The 20,291-nt window shown below is 53.6% G+C and overlaps 1 protein-coding gene across 4 annotated transcripts in view; it reads left to right on the forward strand.

Annotated features, from left to right (window-relative positions):
- Positions 1 to 20,291, forward strand: part of LOC144597902 (electrogenic sodium bicarbonate cotransporter 1-like) — a 176,072-nt gene that overhangs the window by 35,431 nt on the left and 120,350 nt on the right. For 2 of the 4 annotated variants that reach the window (XM_078407694.1, XM_078407675.1), the window contains exons 4-6: positions 6,770 to 6,902; positions 11,869 to 12,029; positions 14,562 to 14,741. In XM_078407694.1, the coding sequence (XP_078263820.1) occupies positions 6,770 to 6,902; positions 11,869 to 12,029; positions 14,562 to 14,741 (474 nt within the window). The remainder of the gene's footprint in view (positions 1 to 6,769; positions 6,903 to 11,868; positions 12,030 to 14,561; positions 14,742 to 20,291) is intronic. The other 2 variants (XM_078407703.1, XM_078407685.1) reach the window with 1 other exon arrangement.

The following is a 20,291-nucleotide window of genomic DNA, read 5'->3' on the forward strand; positions in this document are numbered from 1 at the left end:
TCGGCCCACCGGGTACGGGCTGACCAATAATCACCCATTCACACTGGTTCTATCCTACATTGTGACTGACTGATTAAATGGGCGCACGGTGGCGCAGCGGTAGAATTGCTGCCTCACAGCGAATGCAGCGCCAGAGTCCCAGGTTCCATCCCGACTACGGGTGCTGTTTGAACGAAGTTTGTACGTTCTCCCCGTGACCTGCGTGGGTTTTCTCCGAGATCTTCGGTTTCCTCCCACACTCCAAAGACGTGCAGGTTTGTAGGTTCAATGGTTTCTGTAAATTATCCCTAGTGTGTAGTTCAGTTGACAGATACAGCGCGGAAACAGGCCCTTCGGCCCACCGGGTCCGTGCCGACCAGCGATCCCCGCACATTAACACTATCCTACACCCACTAGGGACAATTCACATTTATACCAATCTAATTAACCTGTTCATCTCCAGAGATGCTGCCTGAGCCGCTGAGTTACTCCAGCACTCTGTGTCCATGTTCTCCAGAGATGCTGCCTGACCCGCTGAGTTACTCCAGCACTCTGTGTCCATGTTCTCCAGAGATGCTGCCTGACCCGCTGAGTTACTCCAGCACTCTGTGTCCATGTTCTCCAGAGATGCTGCCTGACCCGCTGAGTTACTCCAGCACTCTGTGTCCATGTTCTCCAGAGATGCTGCCTGACCCGCTGAGTTACTCCAGCACTCTGTGTCCATGTTCTCCAGAGATGCTGCCTGACCCGCTGAGTTACTCCAGCACTCTGTGTCCATGTTCTCCAGAGATGCTGCCTGAGCTGCTGAGTTACTCCAGCACTTTGTTGTCTACCTTCGATTTAAACCAGCACCTGCAGTTCTTTTCCTGTACATATGCAGGATAAAGGACTCTGTGGACAGCACCACCCACCCTACAACACACAAACCCACGGCCATTTGTTGACAGTTTAGATGTTACGTTGATATTGAAATAGATTATGGAAAGTATGAATTATTGATCTCAATACATCTGGAGATCTGTTGCAATTGAGAACTTGTTAAACATTTATGTGTGGGGGCAGGTACCAGGAGTCACTGCCTGCCAAGTGGTGAAAATACAACTCATTAACTCTTTCGAGAACATGGATAGCTGACATTTCAGACCGGGGCCTTACTTCTGACCCAAAATGTCACCTATCCATGTTCTCCAGAGATGCTGCCTGACCCGCTGAGTTACTCCAGCACTCTGTGTCCATCTTCTCCAGAGATGCTGCCTGACCCGCTGAGTTACTCCGGCACTTTGCTTCCAGTGGCAGGTTTGCCGGTCATTTTAGTCAAGGCGAGGATGTTTCAGTAACTGTGCCGATCTCTCCATGATGCACTTGCCCCCCGTGATGTTGACTGTACAAGGTGTGTGGGTCGCTCAATGTGAGTCACGCAAGGGGAGAGCTCGACACGCTGCTCACAAGTTTCCCAACTGTTTCACACCAGGAAAGTCAGGTGCGTGTACCTGCTGTCAGCATTCACAACGTCACAAGCCTAAAACGCTGCCCGACAAAAACATACACCTCCAGATTCAGGGACAGTGTCTTCCCGGCTGTTATCAGGCAACTGAACCATCCTATCACCAACTAGAGAGCAGTCCTGACCTCCCATCTACCTCATTGGTAGGGTTGCCAACTACCCCGTATCAGCCCTTGTCCCGTATTAGGCCCGGGAGGGCGCTCTAGGCCCGGACGCTCTAGGCCCGGACGCTGTAGGCTACAGTTTAGGTCCTGACACTCTAGGTTTCTGACAGTGTGGCTCCGGACAGTGTAGGCCCGGACAGTGTAGGCCGGGAGGTCCGGGCGCCGCCTAATGGAGGTTGCCTAGCAACCCGCCTCCCGGACTGGGCGGCTGCCATTGGTGGAGATGGAGCACGTGGCCGCTGGCTGGGTGAGGTCACGTGGGGCGCGGGGTGGAGACCCTTGGTCTATCTTTAATCAGACTTTACTGGACTTTATCTTGCACTAAACATTATTCTCTTTATCCTGTATCTGTACACTGTGGGTGGGTTAGGGTCACACAGAGCGGTAAGAGGCCCTTCGGCCCAACTTGTCCATGCCAGCCAACATGCCCCATCTGCACTAGACCCGCCTTCCCATATCCCTCTAAACCTGAGCTATCCACAGTTCCTGTGCAACTGTCTCTTAAATGTTGTGATCAGACCTGCCTCAACTACTTCCTCCAGCAGCTCGCTCCATACACCCACCGCCCTTGTGTAAAAAAGTTACCCATCAGTGTACAATTAAATCTTTCCTCACCCCCCCACCCCACCTTATGCGTATGTCCTCTGATTCTTGATCCACCTACTCTGGGCAAAAGACAAAGGTATCACAGAATGCTGGAGTAACTCAGCGGGTGAGGCAGCATCTCTGGGGAACATGGACACAGAGTGCTGGAGTAACTCAGCAGGTGAGGCAGCATCTCTGGAGAACATGGACACAGAGTGCTGGAGTAACTCAGCGGGTCAGGCAGCATCTCTGGAGAACATGGACACAGAGTGCTGGAGTAACTCAGCGGGTCAGGCTGCATCTCTGGAGAACATGGACACAGAGTGCTGGAGTAACTCAGCGGGTCAGGCAGCATCTCTGGTGAACATGGACACAGAGTGCTGGAGACTGACGAAGGCCTACAGTAACCTGTGCATTCACCCGATCTATTCCTCTCACAATTTGACACACCTCTAAGATTGCCCCACATCCTCATGCGCTCCAAGGAATAAAGTCCGATGAAGTTTGAGTTGAGTTTATTGCCACCTGTACCTAGGTACAGTGAAAAGGCTTTGTTGTTGCTGCGTGCTATCCAGTCACTGGAAAGACAATACATGATTACAATCAAGCCGTCCACAGTGTACAGATACAGGATGAAGGTGTAATCATGTACAGTCTTTCCACTGACTGACTGACCTCGGTACATGTGACAATAAAACATAGAAACATAGAAAATAGGTGCAGGAGGAGGCTATTTGGCCCTTCGAACTGGCACCGCCATTCATTGTGATCATGGCTGATCATTCTCAATCAGTAACCCGTGCCTGCCTGCTCCCCATATCCCTTGATTCCACTAGTCCCTAGAGTTCTATCTAACTCTCTTTTAAATTCATCCAGTGAATTGGCCTCCTCTGCCCTCTGTGGCAGAGAATTCCACAAATTTACAACTCTCTGGGTGAAAATGTTCCTTCACACCTCAGTTTTAAATGGACTCCCCTTTATTCTTAGACTGTGGCCCCTGGTCCTGGACTCCCCCAACATTGGGGACATTTTTTCTGCATCTAGCTTGTCCAGTCCTTTTATAATTTTATATGTCTCTGCAAGATCCCCTCTCATCCTTCTAAACTCCAGTGAATACAACCTCAGTCTTTCCTCAAATGACAGTCCCGCCATCCCGGGGATTAACCTGGTGAACCTACGCTGCACTGCCTCAACAGCAAGGACATCCATCCTCAGATTATGAGTCCAAAACTGCACGCAATACTCCAGATGTGGTCTCACCTGCACAACTGCAGAAGAACCTCCTTACTCCTATACTCAAATCCTCTCATTATGAAGGCCAACATGCCATTAGCTTATACGTGACAATAAACTAAAGTAAACTGAACTAAAAATAGTTCTACATACCCTTGCATTGTAAGCAGGGTTCATGTATATTGTAAGGCCTACAGTAACCTGTTGATCTTCGGTTCGAATTCCAAACCCTATCCTCACTGGAACTGCATAGCTTCCCGGAGGAGCAATGTCGGAATGATGGGATAGGAAAGGCTGAGAGGGATGTGGATCAAATGCCAATCCAGAACCCGGGGACATAGGTTTAAGGTGAAAGGGGGGGAAAATGTAATAGGAACACAGAGGGTGGTGGGTGTATGGAACGAGCTGCCAGAGGAGGTGGTTGAGGCAGGAACTGAAAACAGACACAGAATGCTGGAGTAACTCAGCGGGTCAGGCAGCATCTCTGGAGAACATGGACACAGAGTGCTGGAGTAACTCAGCGGGTCAGGCAGCATCTCTGGAGAACATGGGCACAGAGTGCTGGAGTAACTCAGCGGGTCAGGCAGCATCTCTGGAGAACATGGACACAGAGTGCTGGAGTAACTCAGCGGGTCAGGCAGCATCTCTGGAGAACATGGACACAGAGTGCTGGAGTAACTCAGTGGCTCAGGCAGCATCTCTGGAGAACATGGACACAGAGTGCTGGAGTAACTCAGCGGGTCAGGCAGCATCTCTGGAGAACATGGACACAGAGGCTGGAGTAACTCAGCGGGTCAGGCAGCATCTCTGGAGAGTAGGAACGGGTGACGTTTCGGGTCGAGACCCTTCTTCAGACTGTCACAACGTTGAAAAGTCTCAGTGACACTTTGTGTCGGGTCTTGTGGTGAGGATTCTGCAGTCCTAATGTCAAGATCACGTCTGGGAAGCGTAAATGAGTTCAGAAGCTCCTACGATGGTTCAGTCTGCATGCTCAAGCTCTGTGGATTGCTTTCAGTTTCAGAGGAATTGTGCCCTGCGCAGTGACCTATTAAATAAATAATGTGCCACTGTTGTGTCGGGGTGCGAGAGCATCCTGTGTGCCTTGTTGTGACAGACCACATGCTCTTTAAGCTTGAGAGATGCAGTGCGGAAACAGGCCCTTCGGCCCAGCGAGTCGGTGCCAGTACACTAGCACTCTCCGACACACTGCGGGACATTTAGGATTCAAAAACAAGCTTTGAACTGAACCTAATAACCCTACACCTAAATTGATTGAATAGAATTGAATTGAATTGAATAAATTTTATTGGCCAAGTATGTGCACACACAAGGAATGTGCCTTGGTGCTTTGCTCCCAAGTAACAACACGACATACAGTAAACAATTAAGAATAAAGCATAATACATTAAAACATTAAGAATAAAACATTATGGTTTAAACATGTGAGTGAAATAAACCAGAGCAAAAAGAGACTACAGACTTTTGGTTATTCAGTAGAACTACCACTCGTGGATAAAAGCTGTTTTTATGTCTGGCTGTGGCTGCTTTGACAGTCCGGAGTCACCTTGCAGAGGGAAGTGCTTCAAAGAGTTTGTGGCCAGGGTGAGAGGGGTCAGAGATGATCTTGCCCGCTCGCTTCCTGTCCCTTGCAGTGTACAGTTCGTCAATGGGGGGAAGGTTGCAGCCAACAACCTTCTTAGCTGTGTGAACGATCCGTTGCAGCCTCCGGATGTGGTGCTTGGTGGCTGAGCCAAACCAGACCATGATGGAGAAGGTGAGGACGGACTCAATGATAGCAGTATAGAATTGGACCATCATTGCCTGTGGCAGATTGTGTTTCTTCAGTTGCCCCAGGAAGTACATCCTCTGTTGGGCCTCTTTGACTGTGGAGTCGATGGTGGCCCCCCATTTAAGGTCCCTGGTGATGATGGTTCCAAGGAACTTAAATGACTCCACAGATGTGACTGTGGTGTTGATGGTGAGTGGGGGGAGGAGGGGGGGGGGGATCTCTTCGAAAGTATACAATTAGTTCCACTGTCTTGAGAGCATTGAGCTCCAGGTTGTTGCTGCAGGCCTGTCCTGGTCTGGCCTGGTCTGGTCTGGTCTGGCCTGGCCTGGTCTGGTCTGGTCTGGTCTGGTCTGGTCTGGTCTGGCCTGGCCTGGTCTGGTCTGGCCTGGCCTGGCCTGGTCTGGTCTGGTCTGGCCTGGTCTGATCTGGTCGGGTCTGGCCTGGTCTGGCCTGGTCTGGCCTGGTCTGGCGTGGCGTAGTCTGGTCTGGTCTGGTCTCTGCAGACCGTGCTGTGAGCAGGTAGCAGCCCTGTCCTGGTCTGGCCTGGTCTGATCTGGTCTGGTCTGGTCTGGTCTCTGCAGACCGTGCTATGAGCAGGTTGCAGCCCTGTCCTGGTCTGGTCTGGTCTGGCCTGGTCTGGTCTGGTCTGGCCTGGTCTGGTCTGTCCTGGTCTGGTCTGGTCTGGTCAGGTCTGGCCTGGTCTGGTCTGGTCTGGTCTGGTCTGGTCTGGTCTGGTCTGGCCTGGCCTGGCCTGGTCTGGTCTGGTCTGGTCTGGTCTGGTCTCTACAGCGTGCTGTGAGCAGGTTGCAGCCCTGTCCTGGTCTGGTCTGGTCTGGTCTGGTCTGGTCTGGTCTGGTCTGGTCTGGTCTGGTCTGGTCTGGTCTGGTCTGGTCTGGCCTGGCCTGGTCTGGTCTCTACAGCGTGCTGTGAGCAGGTAGCAGCCCTGTCCTGGTCTGCTCTGGTCTGGCCTGGCCTGGCCTGGTCTGGTCTGGTCTGGTCTGGTCTGGTCTGGTCTGGTCTGGTCTGGTCTGGTCTGGTCTGGTCTGGTCTCTACAGCGTGCTGTGAGCAGGTAGCAGGTAGCAGCCCTGTCCTGGTATGCTCTGGTCTGGTCTGGTCTGGTCTGGTCTGGTCTGGTCTGGTCTGGTCTGGTCTGGTCTGGTCTGGTCTGGTCTGGTCTGGTCAGGTCTCTACAGCATGCTGTGAGCAGGTAGCAGCCCTATCCTGGTCTGCTATGGTCTGGCCTGGTCTGGCCTGGCCTGGCCTGGCCTGGCCTGGTCTGGTCTGGTCTGGTCTGGTCTGGTCTGGTCTGGTCTGGTCTCTACAGTGTGCTGTGAGCAGGTAGCAGCCCTGTCCTGGGCTTGTGGCTGAGATATTGTGAGACTGTGCTGGTTGATTGTTTGGTGTGGGCACGCCGCTAGGCCGTGACTCTTGGAGCCGCGCCGGGCGCTTGGCGGTGGCGTTCCTCGCGGGGATGGTGTCGTCGGGTTGTAACAAGCGGCTGGTCTTTCCCGCAGTCCCGACCGCGGCCGAGAGGATCCGCTTCATCCTCGGCGAGGATGACGACAGCCCGGCCCCTCAGCTCTTCACCGAGCTGGACGAACTGCTGGCCATCGATGGGCAGGAGATGGAGTGGAAGGAGACCGCCAGGTAGGAGGGCCTCTCAGCACCACGCCACTGATGTAACAGCGCCGCAGCGCAGCGGGTAGTGCCGCTGCCTCTCCACCTCCTACCTTGCACCTCAATGCCCTGACCTACGATATGGGGAGAAGGCAGGCACGGGTTACTGATTGTGGATGATCAGCCATGATCACAATGAATGGCGGTGCTGGCTCGAAGGGCCGAATGGCCTCCTCCTGCACCTATTGTGTATGTTTCTACGAAAGCAAGCATAGACAATAGGTGCAGGAAGAGGCCATTCGGCCCTTCGAGCCAGCACCGCCATTCATTGTGATCATGGCTGATCGTCCACAATCAGTAACCCGTGCCTGCCTTCTCCCCATATCCCTTGATTCCACTAGCCCCTAGAGCTCTATCTAACTCTCTTTTAAATTCATCCAGTGAATCCCACAAATTCACAACTCTCTGGGTGAAAAAGTTTCTTCTCACCTCAGTTTTAAATGGCTTCCCCTTTATTCTTAGACTGTGGCCTCTGGTTCTGGACTCCCCCAACATTGGGAACATTTTTCCTGCATCTAGCTTGTCCAGTCCTTTTATAATTTTATATGTCTCTATAAGATCCCCTCTCATCCTTCTAAACTCCAGTGAATACAAGCCCAGTCTTTCCAATCTTTCCTCATATGACAGTCCCGCCACCCTGGGGATTAACCTGGTGAACCTACGCTGCACTGCCTCAATAGCAAGGACGTCCTTCCTCATATTAGGAGACTAAAACTGCACACAATACTCCAGATGTGGTTTCACCAGGGCCCTATACAACTGCAGAAGGACCTCTTTACTCCATATACCACATGCCCTCTCCACCTACTCATGTTGCCACCTTCAGGGAGTTGCGGACTTAGACTCCAAGATCCCTTTGTACATAGTTTCTTACAGGAACTTAGGATGGCACGGTGGTGCAGCCTCACAGCGCCAGAGACCCGGCTTCAATCCTGACCTTGGCTGCTGTCTGTGTGGAGTTTGCACGTTCTCTCTGTGACTGAGTGGGTTTTCTCCGGGTGCTCCGGTTTCCTCCCACATCCCAAAGACGTGCGGGTTTGAAGGATAATCGACCGTCTGTAAATAGCCCCTAGTGTGCAGGGAGTGGATGAGACAGTGGGATAACATAGAGCTAGTGTGAACGGGCGGTCGGTGGGCGGCACGGACTGGGTGGGCTGAAGGGCCTGTTTCTGTGCTGTATCTCTCTCTGAACTAGGGTTGCCAACTGTCCCGTATTAGGCAGGACACCCCTTATTTTGGGCTATGTCCTATACGGGACAGCCCTAGTCCAGTATTAGGCCCGGACACTGTAGGTCCGGACACTGTAGGTCCCGACACTGTGGGCCCCGACAATGTAGGCTCCGACAATGTAGGCCCTGACACTGTAGGCCCCGACACTGTAGGCCCCGACACTGTAGGCCCCGACACTGTAGGCCCCGACACTGTAGGCCCCGACACTGTAGGCCCCGACACTGTAGGCCTGGACACTGTAGGCCTGGACACTATAGGGGCGGACACTGTAGGCTCCGACAATGTAGACCTGGACACTGTAGGCCCCGACACTGTAGGCCTGGACACTGTAGGCCTGGACACTTTAGGGGCGGACACTGTAGGCCCCGACATTGTAGCCTGGACACTGTAGGTCCGGACACTGTAGGCCCCGACACTGTATGCTCCGACAATGTAGGTCCCGACACTGTGGGCCCCGACAATGTATGCTCCGACAATGTAGGCCCTGACACTGTAGGCCTGGACACTTTAGGGGCGGACACTGTAGGCCCCGACACTGTAGCCTGGACACTGTAGGCCTGGACACTGTAGGCCTGGACACTGTAGGCCTGGACACTGTAGGCCTGGACACTTTAGGGGCGGACACTGTAGGCCCCGACACTGTAGGCCCGGGCAGTGTCGGCCCGGAGGCCCGGGCGGCGCCTGTCGGAGGTTGCGTGGCAACCCGCCTCCATTGGCCGCCATTGGTGGAGCGGGAGCACGTGGCCGCTGGCTGGGTGAGGTTACGTGGGGCGCGGGGCGGTGACGTCACCTTTTGTCCCGTATTTGGGAGTGAGGAAGTTGGCAACCCTACTCTGAACTAAACCCGTCGGCTGCCTCCTTTCCTACTGTGGAACGCTGTCACCACATCAGAGAGCCTGCCCCTGGCCCTGACACACCAGAGAGCCTGCCCTTGGCCCTGACACACCAGAGAGCCTGCCCTTGGCCCTGACACACCAGAGAGCCTGCCCTTGGCCCTGACACACCAGAGAGCCTGCCCCTGGCCCTGACACACCAGAGAGCCTGCCCTTGGCCCTGACACACCAGAGAGCCTGCCCTTGGCCCTGACACACCAGAGAGCCTGCCCTGACACACCAGAGAGCCTGTCCTTGGCCCTGACACATCAGAGAGCCTGCCCTTGGCCCTGACACACCAGAGAGCCTGCCCTGACACATCAGAGAGCCTGCCCTGACACACAAGAGAGCCTGCCCTTGGCCCTGACACACCAGGGAACCTGCCCCTGGCCCTGACACACCAGAGAGCCTGCCCTTGGCCCTGACACATCAGAGAGCCTGCCCTGACACACTAGAGAACCTGCCCCTGGCCCTGACACACCAGAGAGCCTGCCCTTGGCCCTGACACACCAGAGAGCCTGCCCTTGGCCCTGACACATCAGAGAGCCTGCCCTTGGCCCTGACACACCAGAGAGCCTGCCCTGACACACCAGAGAGCCTGCCCTGACACACCAGAGAGCCTGCCCTTGGCCCTGACACACCAGAGAGCCTGCCCTTGGCCCTGACACACCAGAGAGCCTGCCCTTGTCCCTGACACACCAGAGAGCCTACCCTGACACACCAGAGAGCCTGCCCTTGGCCCTGACTCACCAGAGAGCCTGCCCTTGGCCCTGACACACCAGAGAGCCTGCCCTTGGCCCTGACACACCAGAGAGCCTGTCCTTGGCCCTGACACATCAGAGCCTGCCCTTGGTCCTGACACACCAGAGAGCCTGCCCTTGGCCCTGACACACCAGAGAGCCTGCCCTTGGCCCTGACACACCAGAGAGCCTGCCCTTGGCACTGACACATCAGAGAGCCTGTCCTTGGCCTTGACACACCAGAGAGCCTGCCCTGACACACCAGAGAGCCTGCCCTGACACATCAGAGAGCCTGCCCTTGGCCCTGACACACCAGAGAGCCTGCCCTTGGCCCTGACACACCAGAGAGTATGCCCTTGGCCCTGACACACCAGAGAGCCTGCCCTTGGCCCTGACACACCAGAGAGCCTGCCCTTGGCCCTGACACACCAGAGAGTATGCCCTTGGCCCTGACACACCAGAGAGCCTACCCTGACACACCAGAGAGCCTGCCCTTGGCCCTGACACACCAGAGAGCCTACCCTGACACACCAGAGAGCCTGCCCTTGGCCCTGACACACCAGAGAGCCTGCCCTTGGCCCTGACACACCAGAGAGCCTGCCCTTGGCCCTGACACACCAGAGAGCCTGCCCTTGGCCCTAACACACCAGAGAGCCTGCCCTTGGCCCTGACACACCAGAGAGCCTGCCCTTGGCCCTGACACACCAGAGAGCCTGCCCTTACACACCAGAGAGCCTGCCCTTGGCCCTGACACACCAGAGAGCCTGCCCTGACACACCAGAGAGCCTGCCCTTGGCCCTGACACACCAGAGAGCCTGCCCTTACACACCAGCGAGCCTGCCCTTGGCCCTGACACACCAGAGAGCCAGCCCTTACACACCAGAGAGCCTGCCCTTGGCCCTGACACATCAGAGAGCCAGCCCTTACACACCAGAGAGCCTGCCCTTGGCCCTGACACACCAGAGAGCCTGCCCTTGGCCCTGAAACCTTTGCCATGTTCCAAAGAGCTGTTTAGAACTGCCAGCAGCTCCTTGTAATCGGGAGATCTAAGTGTGGGGTGTGAGAAAAGGAACTCATTTCAGGTCAAAAGGAATCTGTCTGCCGTTTGCAACCTTTATGTGTGCATGAATCTATTCAACCGTGTAAACAGTACCACATTATGGTGGAGAGTGATGCTTGACCCAACGTTTAGTTGTCAAGCTATTTACAGAATAAATATTGATACCTGATGTCGGCAAATATTACACACTCAGGGACAAGGCCCCTCAATTTAATTCATTCATACACCACAATGATGTTTATTCGAGAGGGAAAGTTATTTGAGAGGGTTGAGAGGGAAAGATAGATCAGCCATGATTGAGAGGCACAGCAGACTCGATGGGCTGAATGGTCTCATTCTGCTCCTGTGTCTTGTGATTTTAAGATTCGTTTCTTTTCTAAGTCCTGAGTTATTTAACTGAGCAAATTCTAAAGCTGCCAAGCTGGGGATTCGAACCTGTGTCACCGGACCAACAGTCCACAGCTCCGAAGATAGACACAGAGTGCTGGAGTAACTCAGCGGGTCAGGCAGTAGGTTAATTGGCTTGGTAAATGTAAAAATTGTCGCTAATGGTTGTAGGATAGTGTTAGTGTGCGGGGATCGCTGGTCGGCGCGGACCCGGTAGGCCGAAGGGCCTGTTTCCGTGCTGTATCTCTAAACTAATCTAAAGAGATACGATGCAGAACTAGACCCTTTGGCCCACCGACCAGCGATCCCCACACATTAACACTATCCCACACCCAATAGGGACAATGTTTACATTTACCAAGCCAATTAACCTACAAACCTGCACATCTTTGGAGTGTGGGAGGAAACTGAAGATCTCGGAGAAAACCCATGCAGGTCACGTGGAGAACGTACAAACTCCGTACAGACAGCACCCGTAGTCTGGATGGAACCCGGGTCTCCGGCGCTGCATTCGCTGTAAGGCGGCAACTATACCGCTGCGCCACCGTGTGTGCTGGTCACTGGTTGAACAAGTTGGCGACAGCACTGCTGGGCCAGGGCTGGGTGGGACAAGGCCTCTTCTAATCCTCCTTTTTGCTGTCCCCCAGGTGGATCAAGTTTGAGGAGAAGGTGGAGGAAGGAGGAGAGAGGTGGAGCAAGCCTCACGTGGCCACACTCTCCCTGCACAGCCTGTTTGAGCTCCGCACCTGTCTGGAGAAAGGGACGGTCATCTTAGACATGGAGGCTTCCACGTTGCCACAGATAGTGGGTAAGCAGCCTGTTGGGACATGATGTGGATGTCACCTTAACGCACGACCGACATTAGTTTTGGGCTTATTACAGAAAATATAGGCAATAGGTGCAGGAGGAGGCCATTCAGCCCTTCGAGCCAGCACCGCCATTCATTGTGATCATGGCTGATCATCCACAATCAGTACCCTGTGCCTGCCATCTCCCCATATCCCTTGATTCCACTAGCCCCTAGAGCTCTATCTAACTCTCTTTTAAAACCATCCAGTGAATTGGCCTCCAATGCCTTCTGATTGGCTTGCTTGTATCTGTGTACAGTATTATCTGAGCTGATTGGATTGCATGCAAAGCAAAGCGGAGGAGATTAGTTTGACTTCTGTCATGCTCAGCACACAGTGTGGGCCATAGGGCCTGCCCCTGTGCTGCAGTGATCTATGGTCCATGTAAGATGCTAAGGCTAAAAAGGGACAGAAATGTGTCAAATACACACATGGAAATGCAGGGAACGGAGGGCTATGGATCAGATGCAGGAAGAGAAGGTAGTTTATCTTGGCATTGTGTTCAACACTAGGGTTGCCAACTGTCCCGTATTAGCCGCGACATCCCGTCTTTTGGGCTAAATTGGTTTGTCCCGTACGGGACCGCCCTTGTCCCGTATTAGGTCCGGGGGGCGCTGTAGCCCCGGACGCTGTAGGCCCGGACACTGTAGGACTGGACGCTGTAGGCCCGGACACTGTAGGCCCTGACGCTGTAGGCCCGGACACTGTAGGCCCGGACACTGTAGGACTGGATGCTGTAGGCCCGGACACTGTAGGCCCTGATGTTGTAGGCCCGGACACTGTAGGCCCGGACAGTGTAGGCCCAGACACTGTAGGCCCGGACAGTGTAGGCCTGGGGGCCGCTGTAGGCCCGGTCAGTGTAGGCCCAGAGGCCCAGGTGCCGCCTAACGGAGGTTGCGTAGCAACCCGCCTCCTGGCCCGGGCAGCCACCATTGGTGGAGTCACCTTGTCCCGTGTTTGGGAGTGAGATAGTTGGCACCCCTAGGTGCAGGACTTGTTCCTGTGCTGTACTGTTCTATGTTCCAAGTTTAGTTGAGTTTATTGTTGTCACGTGCACTGAGGTACAGTGTAAAGGCTTTGTTTGCGTGCTCTCCAGTGAAAGAAAAGACTATCCATGAATACAATCAGGCCGTCCACAGTGCACAGATTACGATTAAGGATCTCGGGCACAACATTCAGTGCAACCATGTCCTGTGTTTGTTTTGCATGCTATCACGTCAGATCAGATGCATGGTTGCAATCAAGGCAAACTCAAGGACGGGAGGTTGAGCAAAAGCTCTTCCTTAAGCCAGGGGTCATGAGGCATGGGAACAGAATTAAGCCATTCAGCCCATTGAGTTCTGTACTATGTTATGTGTTGCGTGTTGTATGTTGCATGGTGTGTGTCACATTATACGTCGCATGTTGTGTGTCACATGTTGTGTGTCATACGTTGTACGTTACAGTTTCTAGTTTGCATGCTCTAGGTTGCATGTTCTATGCTGCATATTGATGAGGCATGTTGTATGTTGAATGCTGTATGATGTATGTTGAATGTTGCATGCTGTATGTTGTATATTGTATGATGCAAGCTGTATGTGGCATGCTGCATGTTCTATGCTCCATGTTCTAAGCTCCATGTTGTATGCTGTATATGGCATGTTGCATGTTCTATGCTCCATGTTCTACGCTGCATGTTGTATGGTGTATGTAGCACGTTGCGTGTTCTATGCATGTGGTATGTTGCGTGTTCTATGCTGCAAGTGGCATGTTGCGTGGTCTATGCTGCATGTGGCATGTTGCATGTTCTATGCTGCATGTGGCACGTTGCGTGTTCTATGCTGCATGTGGTATGTCGCATGTTCTATGCTGTATGCTGCATGTGGTATGTTGCGTGTTCTATGCTGCATGTGGCACGTTGTGTGTTCTATGCTGTATGTGGCACGTTGCGTGTTCTATGCTGTATGCTGCATGCGGTATGTGGCACGTTGCGTGTTCTATGCTGCATATGGTATGTTGCGTGTTCTATGCTGTATGCTGCATGCTGTATGTGGCACGTTGCTTGTTCTATGCTGCATGCTGTATGTGGCATGTTATGTGTTCTAAGCTCCATGTTGTATGCTGTATATGGCATGTTGCATGTTCTATGCTGCATGTTGTATGGTGTACGTAGCACGTTGCGTGTTCTATGCTGCATGTGGTATGTTGCGTGTTCTATGCTGCATGTGGCATGTTGTGTGGTCTATGCTGCATGTGGTATGTTGCGTGTTCTATGCTGCATGTGGCACGTTGCGTGTTCTATGCTGCATGTGGTATGTCGCGTGTTCTATGCTGTATGCTGCATGTGGTATGTTGTGTGTTCTATGCTGCATGTGGCACGTTGCGTGTTCTATGCTGTATGGCACGTTGCGTGTTCTATGCTGCGTGTGGAACGTTGTGTGTTCTATGCTGCATGTGGTACGTTGCGTGTTCTATGCCGTGTGTGTGTTGTATGACGCTGTGTGTTCCTCCAGAACTGATCATCGAGGAGCAGGTGGGTAAGGGGCTGCTGAAGGCCGAACTGAAGGAGAAGGTGACCTACACTCTGCTGCGGAAACATCGGCACCAGACCAAGAAATCCAACCTGCGCTCCCTGGCGGAGATCGGCAAGACCGTGTCCAGTGCAAGTAGGCTGTTTTCCACCTCCGATAATGGTAATGCAGGAGCCCACTTGCTGCAGTCTCCTCCCTCCTTACTAGCCCACCATTGTGGCCCGCATCACCACTAACATCTTCCCTGCCTCCCCTACATGTATGGTCTCATATCGTGCAAAGGAAATTGTACTTGACTGCTAACTAGGATTGCCAACTGTCCCGTATTAGCCGGGAGACATCCCGTATATTGGGCTAAATTGGTTTGTCCCGTACAGAACCTCCCTTGTCCCGTATTAGGCCCAGGGGGCGCTGTAGGTCCGGACGCTGTAGGCCCGGGGGGACACTGTAGGCCCGGACGCTGTAGGCCCGGACGCTGTAGGCCCGTGGGCCGCTGTAGGCCGCAACAGTGTAGGCCCGGACACTGTAAGCCCGGACGCTGTAGGCCCGTGGGGGCGCTGTAGGCACGGACACTGTAGGCCCGGATACTGTAGGCCTGTAGGCCGCAACAGTGTAGGCCCAGAGTGTGTTCAGGGAGCGGGGCCGAGTGTGTTCGCCTAACAGAGGTTGTGTAGCAAACCGCCCCCCGGTCCGGGCGGCCGCCATTGGTGGAGCGGGAGCATGTGGCCGCTGGCTGGGTGAGCTCACGTGGGGCGCGGGGCGGTGACGTCACCTTGTCCCGTATTTGGGAGTGAGGAAGTTGGCCGACCCACCCCTGTACTAGAAACTGAACAACCATTTCCTGAAATACTCCTCTGGCCACCAGCTCTCTCCAATGCACAAAGATATCACAGCATTAATGGGTCGGAACTCATTCACACAACACCCCAGCAGCTCAGTCTGACTTCCAACTCATCCATCATTTACTTAAACCACGTCTATCTGTACTTTAGACTTTGCGTTACTTTACTTCAGAGATACAGCGTGGAAACAGGCCCTTCGGCCCATGGAGTCCGTGCCGACCAGCGATCACCCTGTACACTAGCACTATCCTACACATGAGGGACAATTTACAATTTTTACCAAAGCCAATTAACCTACAAACTCGCACGTCTTTGGAGTGTGGGAGGAAACCGGAGCACCCGGAGAAAACCCACGCAGGTCACAGGGAGAACGTACAAACCCCGTACAGACAGCACCCGTGGTCAGGATGGACCCCGGGTCTCCGGCGCTGTGAGGCAGCAACTCTACCGCTGCGCCACCGTGCCGTTCTGTACCTTAAATGCGACCATCAGGGTAGTGGGTAGATCCGCTGCATCACAGCGCCAGAGACCCGGCTTCCATCCTGATCTCAGGGGCTGTCTGTGTGGAGTTTGTACGTTCTCCCTGTGACAGCATGGGTTTTCTCCGGGTGCTCCGGTTTCCTCCCACACCCCAAAGACGTGCGGGTTTGTGGGCTGATTGGCCCTCTGTAAATTACCCCTAGTGTGCAGGGAGTGGAGGAGAAAGTGGGATAACATAGAACCAGTGTGAACGGGTGATGGATGGTTGGCATGGACTCAGTGGGCCGAAGGGCCTGTTTCCATGCTGTATCTCTAAACTAAACTTGGTTCCCTCTTCTGTAATACACTTGAGGCACAAGAAGCTGCAGATGCTGGAATAATGAGCACAGAACAATGTGCTCGATAACTCAACAAGTCAGGCAACATTTGAAGATGGGTCCTGACCTGAAATGTCATCTGTCCAGTACCCCTCCACAGATGCCACCTGACCTGCTGAGATTCCCCAGCATTTTACGTTTTGCACTTCAGTACCTAGTGTTGCCAACTGTCCCGTATTAGCTGGGATATCCCATATATTGGGCTAAATTGGTTTGTCCCGTTCGGGACTGTCCTTGTTCTGTAATAGGCCCGGGGAGCACTGTAGGCAAGGACAGTGTAGGCCCGGACACTGTAGGCCCGGTCTTTGTAGGCCCGGATACTGTAGGCCCCGATACTGTAGGCCCGAATACTGTAGACCCAGGGGCCGCTGTAGGCCCGGACAGTGTAGGCCCGGACAGTCATAGAGTCATAGAGTCCTACAGCACAGAAAGAGGCCCTTCGGCCCATCGTGTCCGCGCCGCCCGTTACCAAACACAGTCTAATTTTAATCCCATTTTCCCGCATTTGGACCGTAGCCCTGAATGTTGTAGCATTTCAAGTGCCCATCCAAATGCCTCTTAAACGTTGTGAGTGTTCCCGCCTCCACCACCACCCCAGGCAGTGAGTTCCAGACTCCAACCACCCTCTGGGTGAAAAAGTTCTTTCTCACATCCCCCCGAAACCTCCCTCCCCTTATCCTGTATCTATGTCCCCTCGTTGTTGAACCTTCCACCAGTGGAAGAAGTTCCCCGCCATCTACCTTATCTATGCCCCTCATGATCTTGTACACCTCGATCATGTCCCCTCTCAGCCTTCTCTGCTCCAGGGAAAACAACCCCAGTCTGCTCAGTCTCTCCTCATAGCCGAGGCCCTTCATCCCTGGCAGCATCCTGGTGAATCTCCTCTGCACCCTCTCCAAAGCTATCAGTGTAGGCCCGGACAGTATAGGCCCGGACACTAGGTCCGGGGGCAACTGTAGGCCCGGAGGCCCTTGCACCACCTGACGGAGGTTGCATAGCAACCAGCCTCCCGGCCCACTATTTGGGAGCGAGGAAGTTGGCCACCCCATGAACAACATTTCTTCGGTCTCCCGCTTCCCTCTGTGTGAAGAACATGTGAAATGTTCAGAGAATATTTTGGATGGAATTGCTGAGCTTTGCACAGCAAGGAAGGAGGCCATTTGGCCCATGGAACCTTTGCTGGCTCAAAGCAAGAGCAACCTGCTCATCCGAACCTCCTACTGCTCCAGCACCCCACCCACAACCTCCCTCCTCTACCCCCCTCCCCCACCCCTGCCCACCTTTATACAGGAGATGAGTCAGAGGGTGGTGAATCTGTGGAATTCATTGCCACTGATGGCTGTGGAGGCCAAGTCAGTGGGTATTTTTAAAGTGAAGGTGGACACATTCTTGATTAGTGCGGGTGTCAGGGGTTATGGGGAGAAGGCAGGAGAATGGGGATAGGAGGGAGAGATAGATCAGCCATGATTGAATGGCGGAGTAGACTCGATGGGCTGAATGGCCTGTTTCTGCTCCTGTGGCCTGAGCTGATGAACTGCCATGATGAGCCCCTCACCAAAGCGCGGTGCGCATTGCCACCGGTTCCCCTGGCTCCACCACTGTGCGTACCGTTAGTGACAGGCCCTACCTTGCCGAGCGTCCCCCCCACCGCGGCACCTCACCGCGTCTCCCCTTCCGTTAACCCCACGTGGGATGGGTTTGTTGCCGCGTGCAGTCCGTCCCGGCGGTCACGGTGGCGCAGCGGTAGAGTTGCTGCCTTACAGCGAACGCAGCGCCGGAGACCCGGTTCCATCCTGGCTACGGGCGCTGTCTGTACGGAGTTTGTACGTTCTCCCCGTGACCTGCGTGGGTTTTCCCCGAGATCTTTGGTTTCCTCCCACACGCCAAAGATGTGCAGGTTTATAGGTTAATTGGCTGGGCAAGTGTAAAAATTGTCCCCAGTGGGTGTAGGATAGTGTTAGTGTGCGGGGATTGCTGGTCGGCGCGGACCTGGTGGGCCGAAGGGCCTGTTTCCGCGCTGTATCTCTAAAGCAAACCAAACTAAACTTTCATCCGGAGTGCCCTTGTCTTTGCGTGCAGCTGGGGCAAAGGCTCAGGTTGTCCACGGAGCGGGAGCACGTGGCCGCTGGCTGGGTGAGGTCACGTGGGGCGGTGACGTCCATGTACCCCGTCGAATCCTTGCCCCTGACTATCAGGATCCTCCACTGCATTCGATGAAATAGTTCCTAAATAGACGGCAGCTGGTCCCATTGAGTGCCTGTCAGGGCAACACTCTGACGTTACATGGGAAGAAACACTCCTTCACCACACACTTAGTGTTCCTATCTCTAGCCTTCCACCTGTGCATCGGACCGGGCTGGTAGATGGAGCACTGACTGACCGGCTAATTCACGGGTCTCCTCTTCCAATCCCCTCCCAATACAATCTGGAATCAGGGAATCTTCTCGGCATAGAACTTGGCATCGAGGTTGGCATCTTGTGTTACACTTGTGCAAGATGAGGGCAGAGTATTGTGTCCAGTTTTGCTCACACTGCAGAAAGAAGGATGTCACCAAGCTGGGAAGATGTTCCCAATGTTGGGGGAGTCCAGAACCAGGGGCCAGAGTCTAAGAATAAAGGGGAGGCCATTTAAAACTGAGGTGAGAAACTTTTTCACCCAGAGAGTTGTGAATTTGTGTAATTCTCTGCCACAGAGGGCAGTGGAGGCCAATTCACTGATGAATTTGAGAGAGTTAGATAGAGCTCTAGGCGCTAGTGGAATCAAGGGATATGGGGAGAAGGCAGGCACGGGTTACTGATTGGGGATGATCAGCCACGATCACAATGAAAGGCGGTGCTGGCTCGAAGGGCCGAATGGCCTCCTCCTGCACCTATTTTCTATGTTTCCTATCGAGCTGGAGAAGGTGCAGAGAAGACTTACGAGGATGTTGCCAGGACTAGAGGAAGTGAGCTACAGGGAGAGGTTGAGTAGGCTGGGTCTCTATTCCATTGAGCGCAGGAGGATGAGGGGAGATCTTATAGAGGTGTACAAAATCATGAGAGGAATAGATAGAGTGGATGCACAGATTATTTTTCCCAGAGTGGGGGAATCGAGAAGCAGAGGATATAGGTTGAAGGTGAGAGGGGAATGATTTAATAGGAACCTGAGCGATTGGATAAGCTAGAGGCAGGAAATATGTTCCCGATGTTGGGGGAGTCCAGAACCAGGGGCCACAGTTTAAGAATAAGGGATAGGCCATTTAGAACGAAGATGAGGAAAAACTTTTCCACCCAGAGAGTTGTGAAGCTGTGGAATTCTCTGCCTCAGAAGGCAGTGGAGGCCAATTTTCTTGGATGCTTTCAAGAGAGAGCTAGATAGAGCTCTTAAAGATAGCGGAGTCAGAGGGTATGGGGAGAAGGCAGGCACTGATTGTGGATGATCAGCCATGATCACGGTGAATGGGGGTGCTGGCAGGAAGGGCTGAATGGCCTCCTCCTGCACCTATTGTCTATTGAAACTTGTGAAAGCGGAGCTATTTGCCAAGCAGAGGGTAGTGGGTGTCTGGGATGAGCTGTATATGTCTAGGTCAAGGAGGGATTACATGCAGACAGATAGAAGTTGATCTTGGCATGGACATTGTGGGCCGAAGGGCCTGTTCCTGTCCTGTCTTGTCCCGTGCGTTCAATGCTCCCACAACATTTAAAAGATAACCCGTGTCATGTTCAGCACGGACATTGTGGCCCGTTCTATGAGTACGTACGTGGAATGTAGAACTGCACAGCGAAGGAAATGACCCTTCGGCCCACAATGTCCGTGCTGTTCCCATCCCCCAACTGGCACAGTAATGGTGAGACCATCAATGACCCCCAACACAAGCCGGTCAATCACTGCCACATCTTTGGGTATGAATGCCATACATGGAATCGTTCAGAAGTGTTGGTTGTGGCGTAGATGCGGTCTGTGATTTTGCCCAGGGTGAGCTTTGTGAGAGTTTATCCCCTGTGTCACTCCGATGCCTCAGTTGTACAGGGAA

Source organism: Rhinoraja longicauda, chromosome 1 (assembly GCF_053455715.1).
Source record: "Rhinoraja longicauda isolate Sanriku21f chromosome 1, sRhiLon1.1, whole genome shotgun sequence".
Classification (NCBI taxonomy): domain Eukaryota; kingdom Metazoa; phylum Chordata; class Chondrichthyes; order Rajiformes; family Arhynchobatidae; genus Rhinoraja; species Rhinoraja longicauda.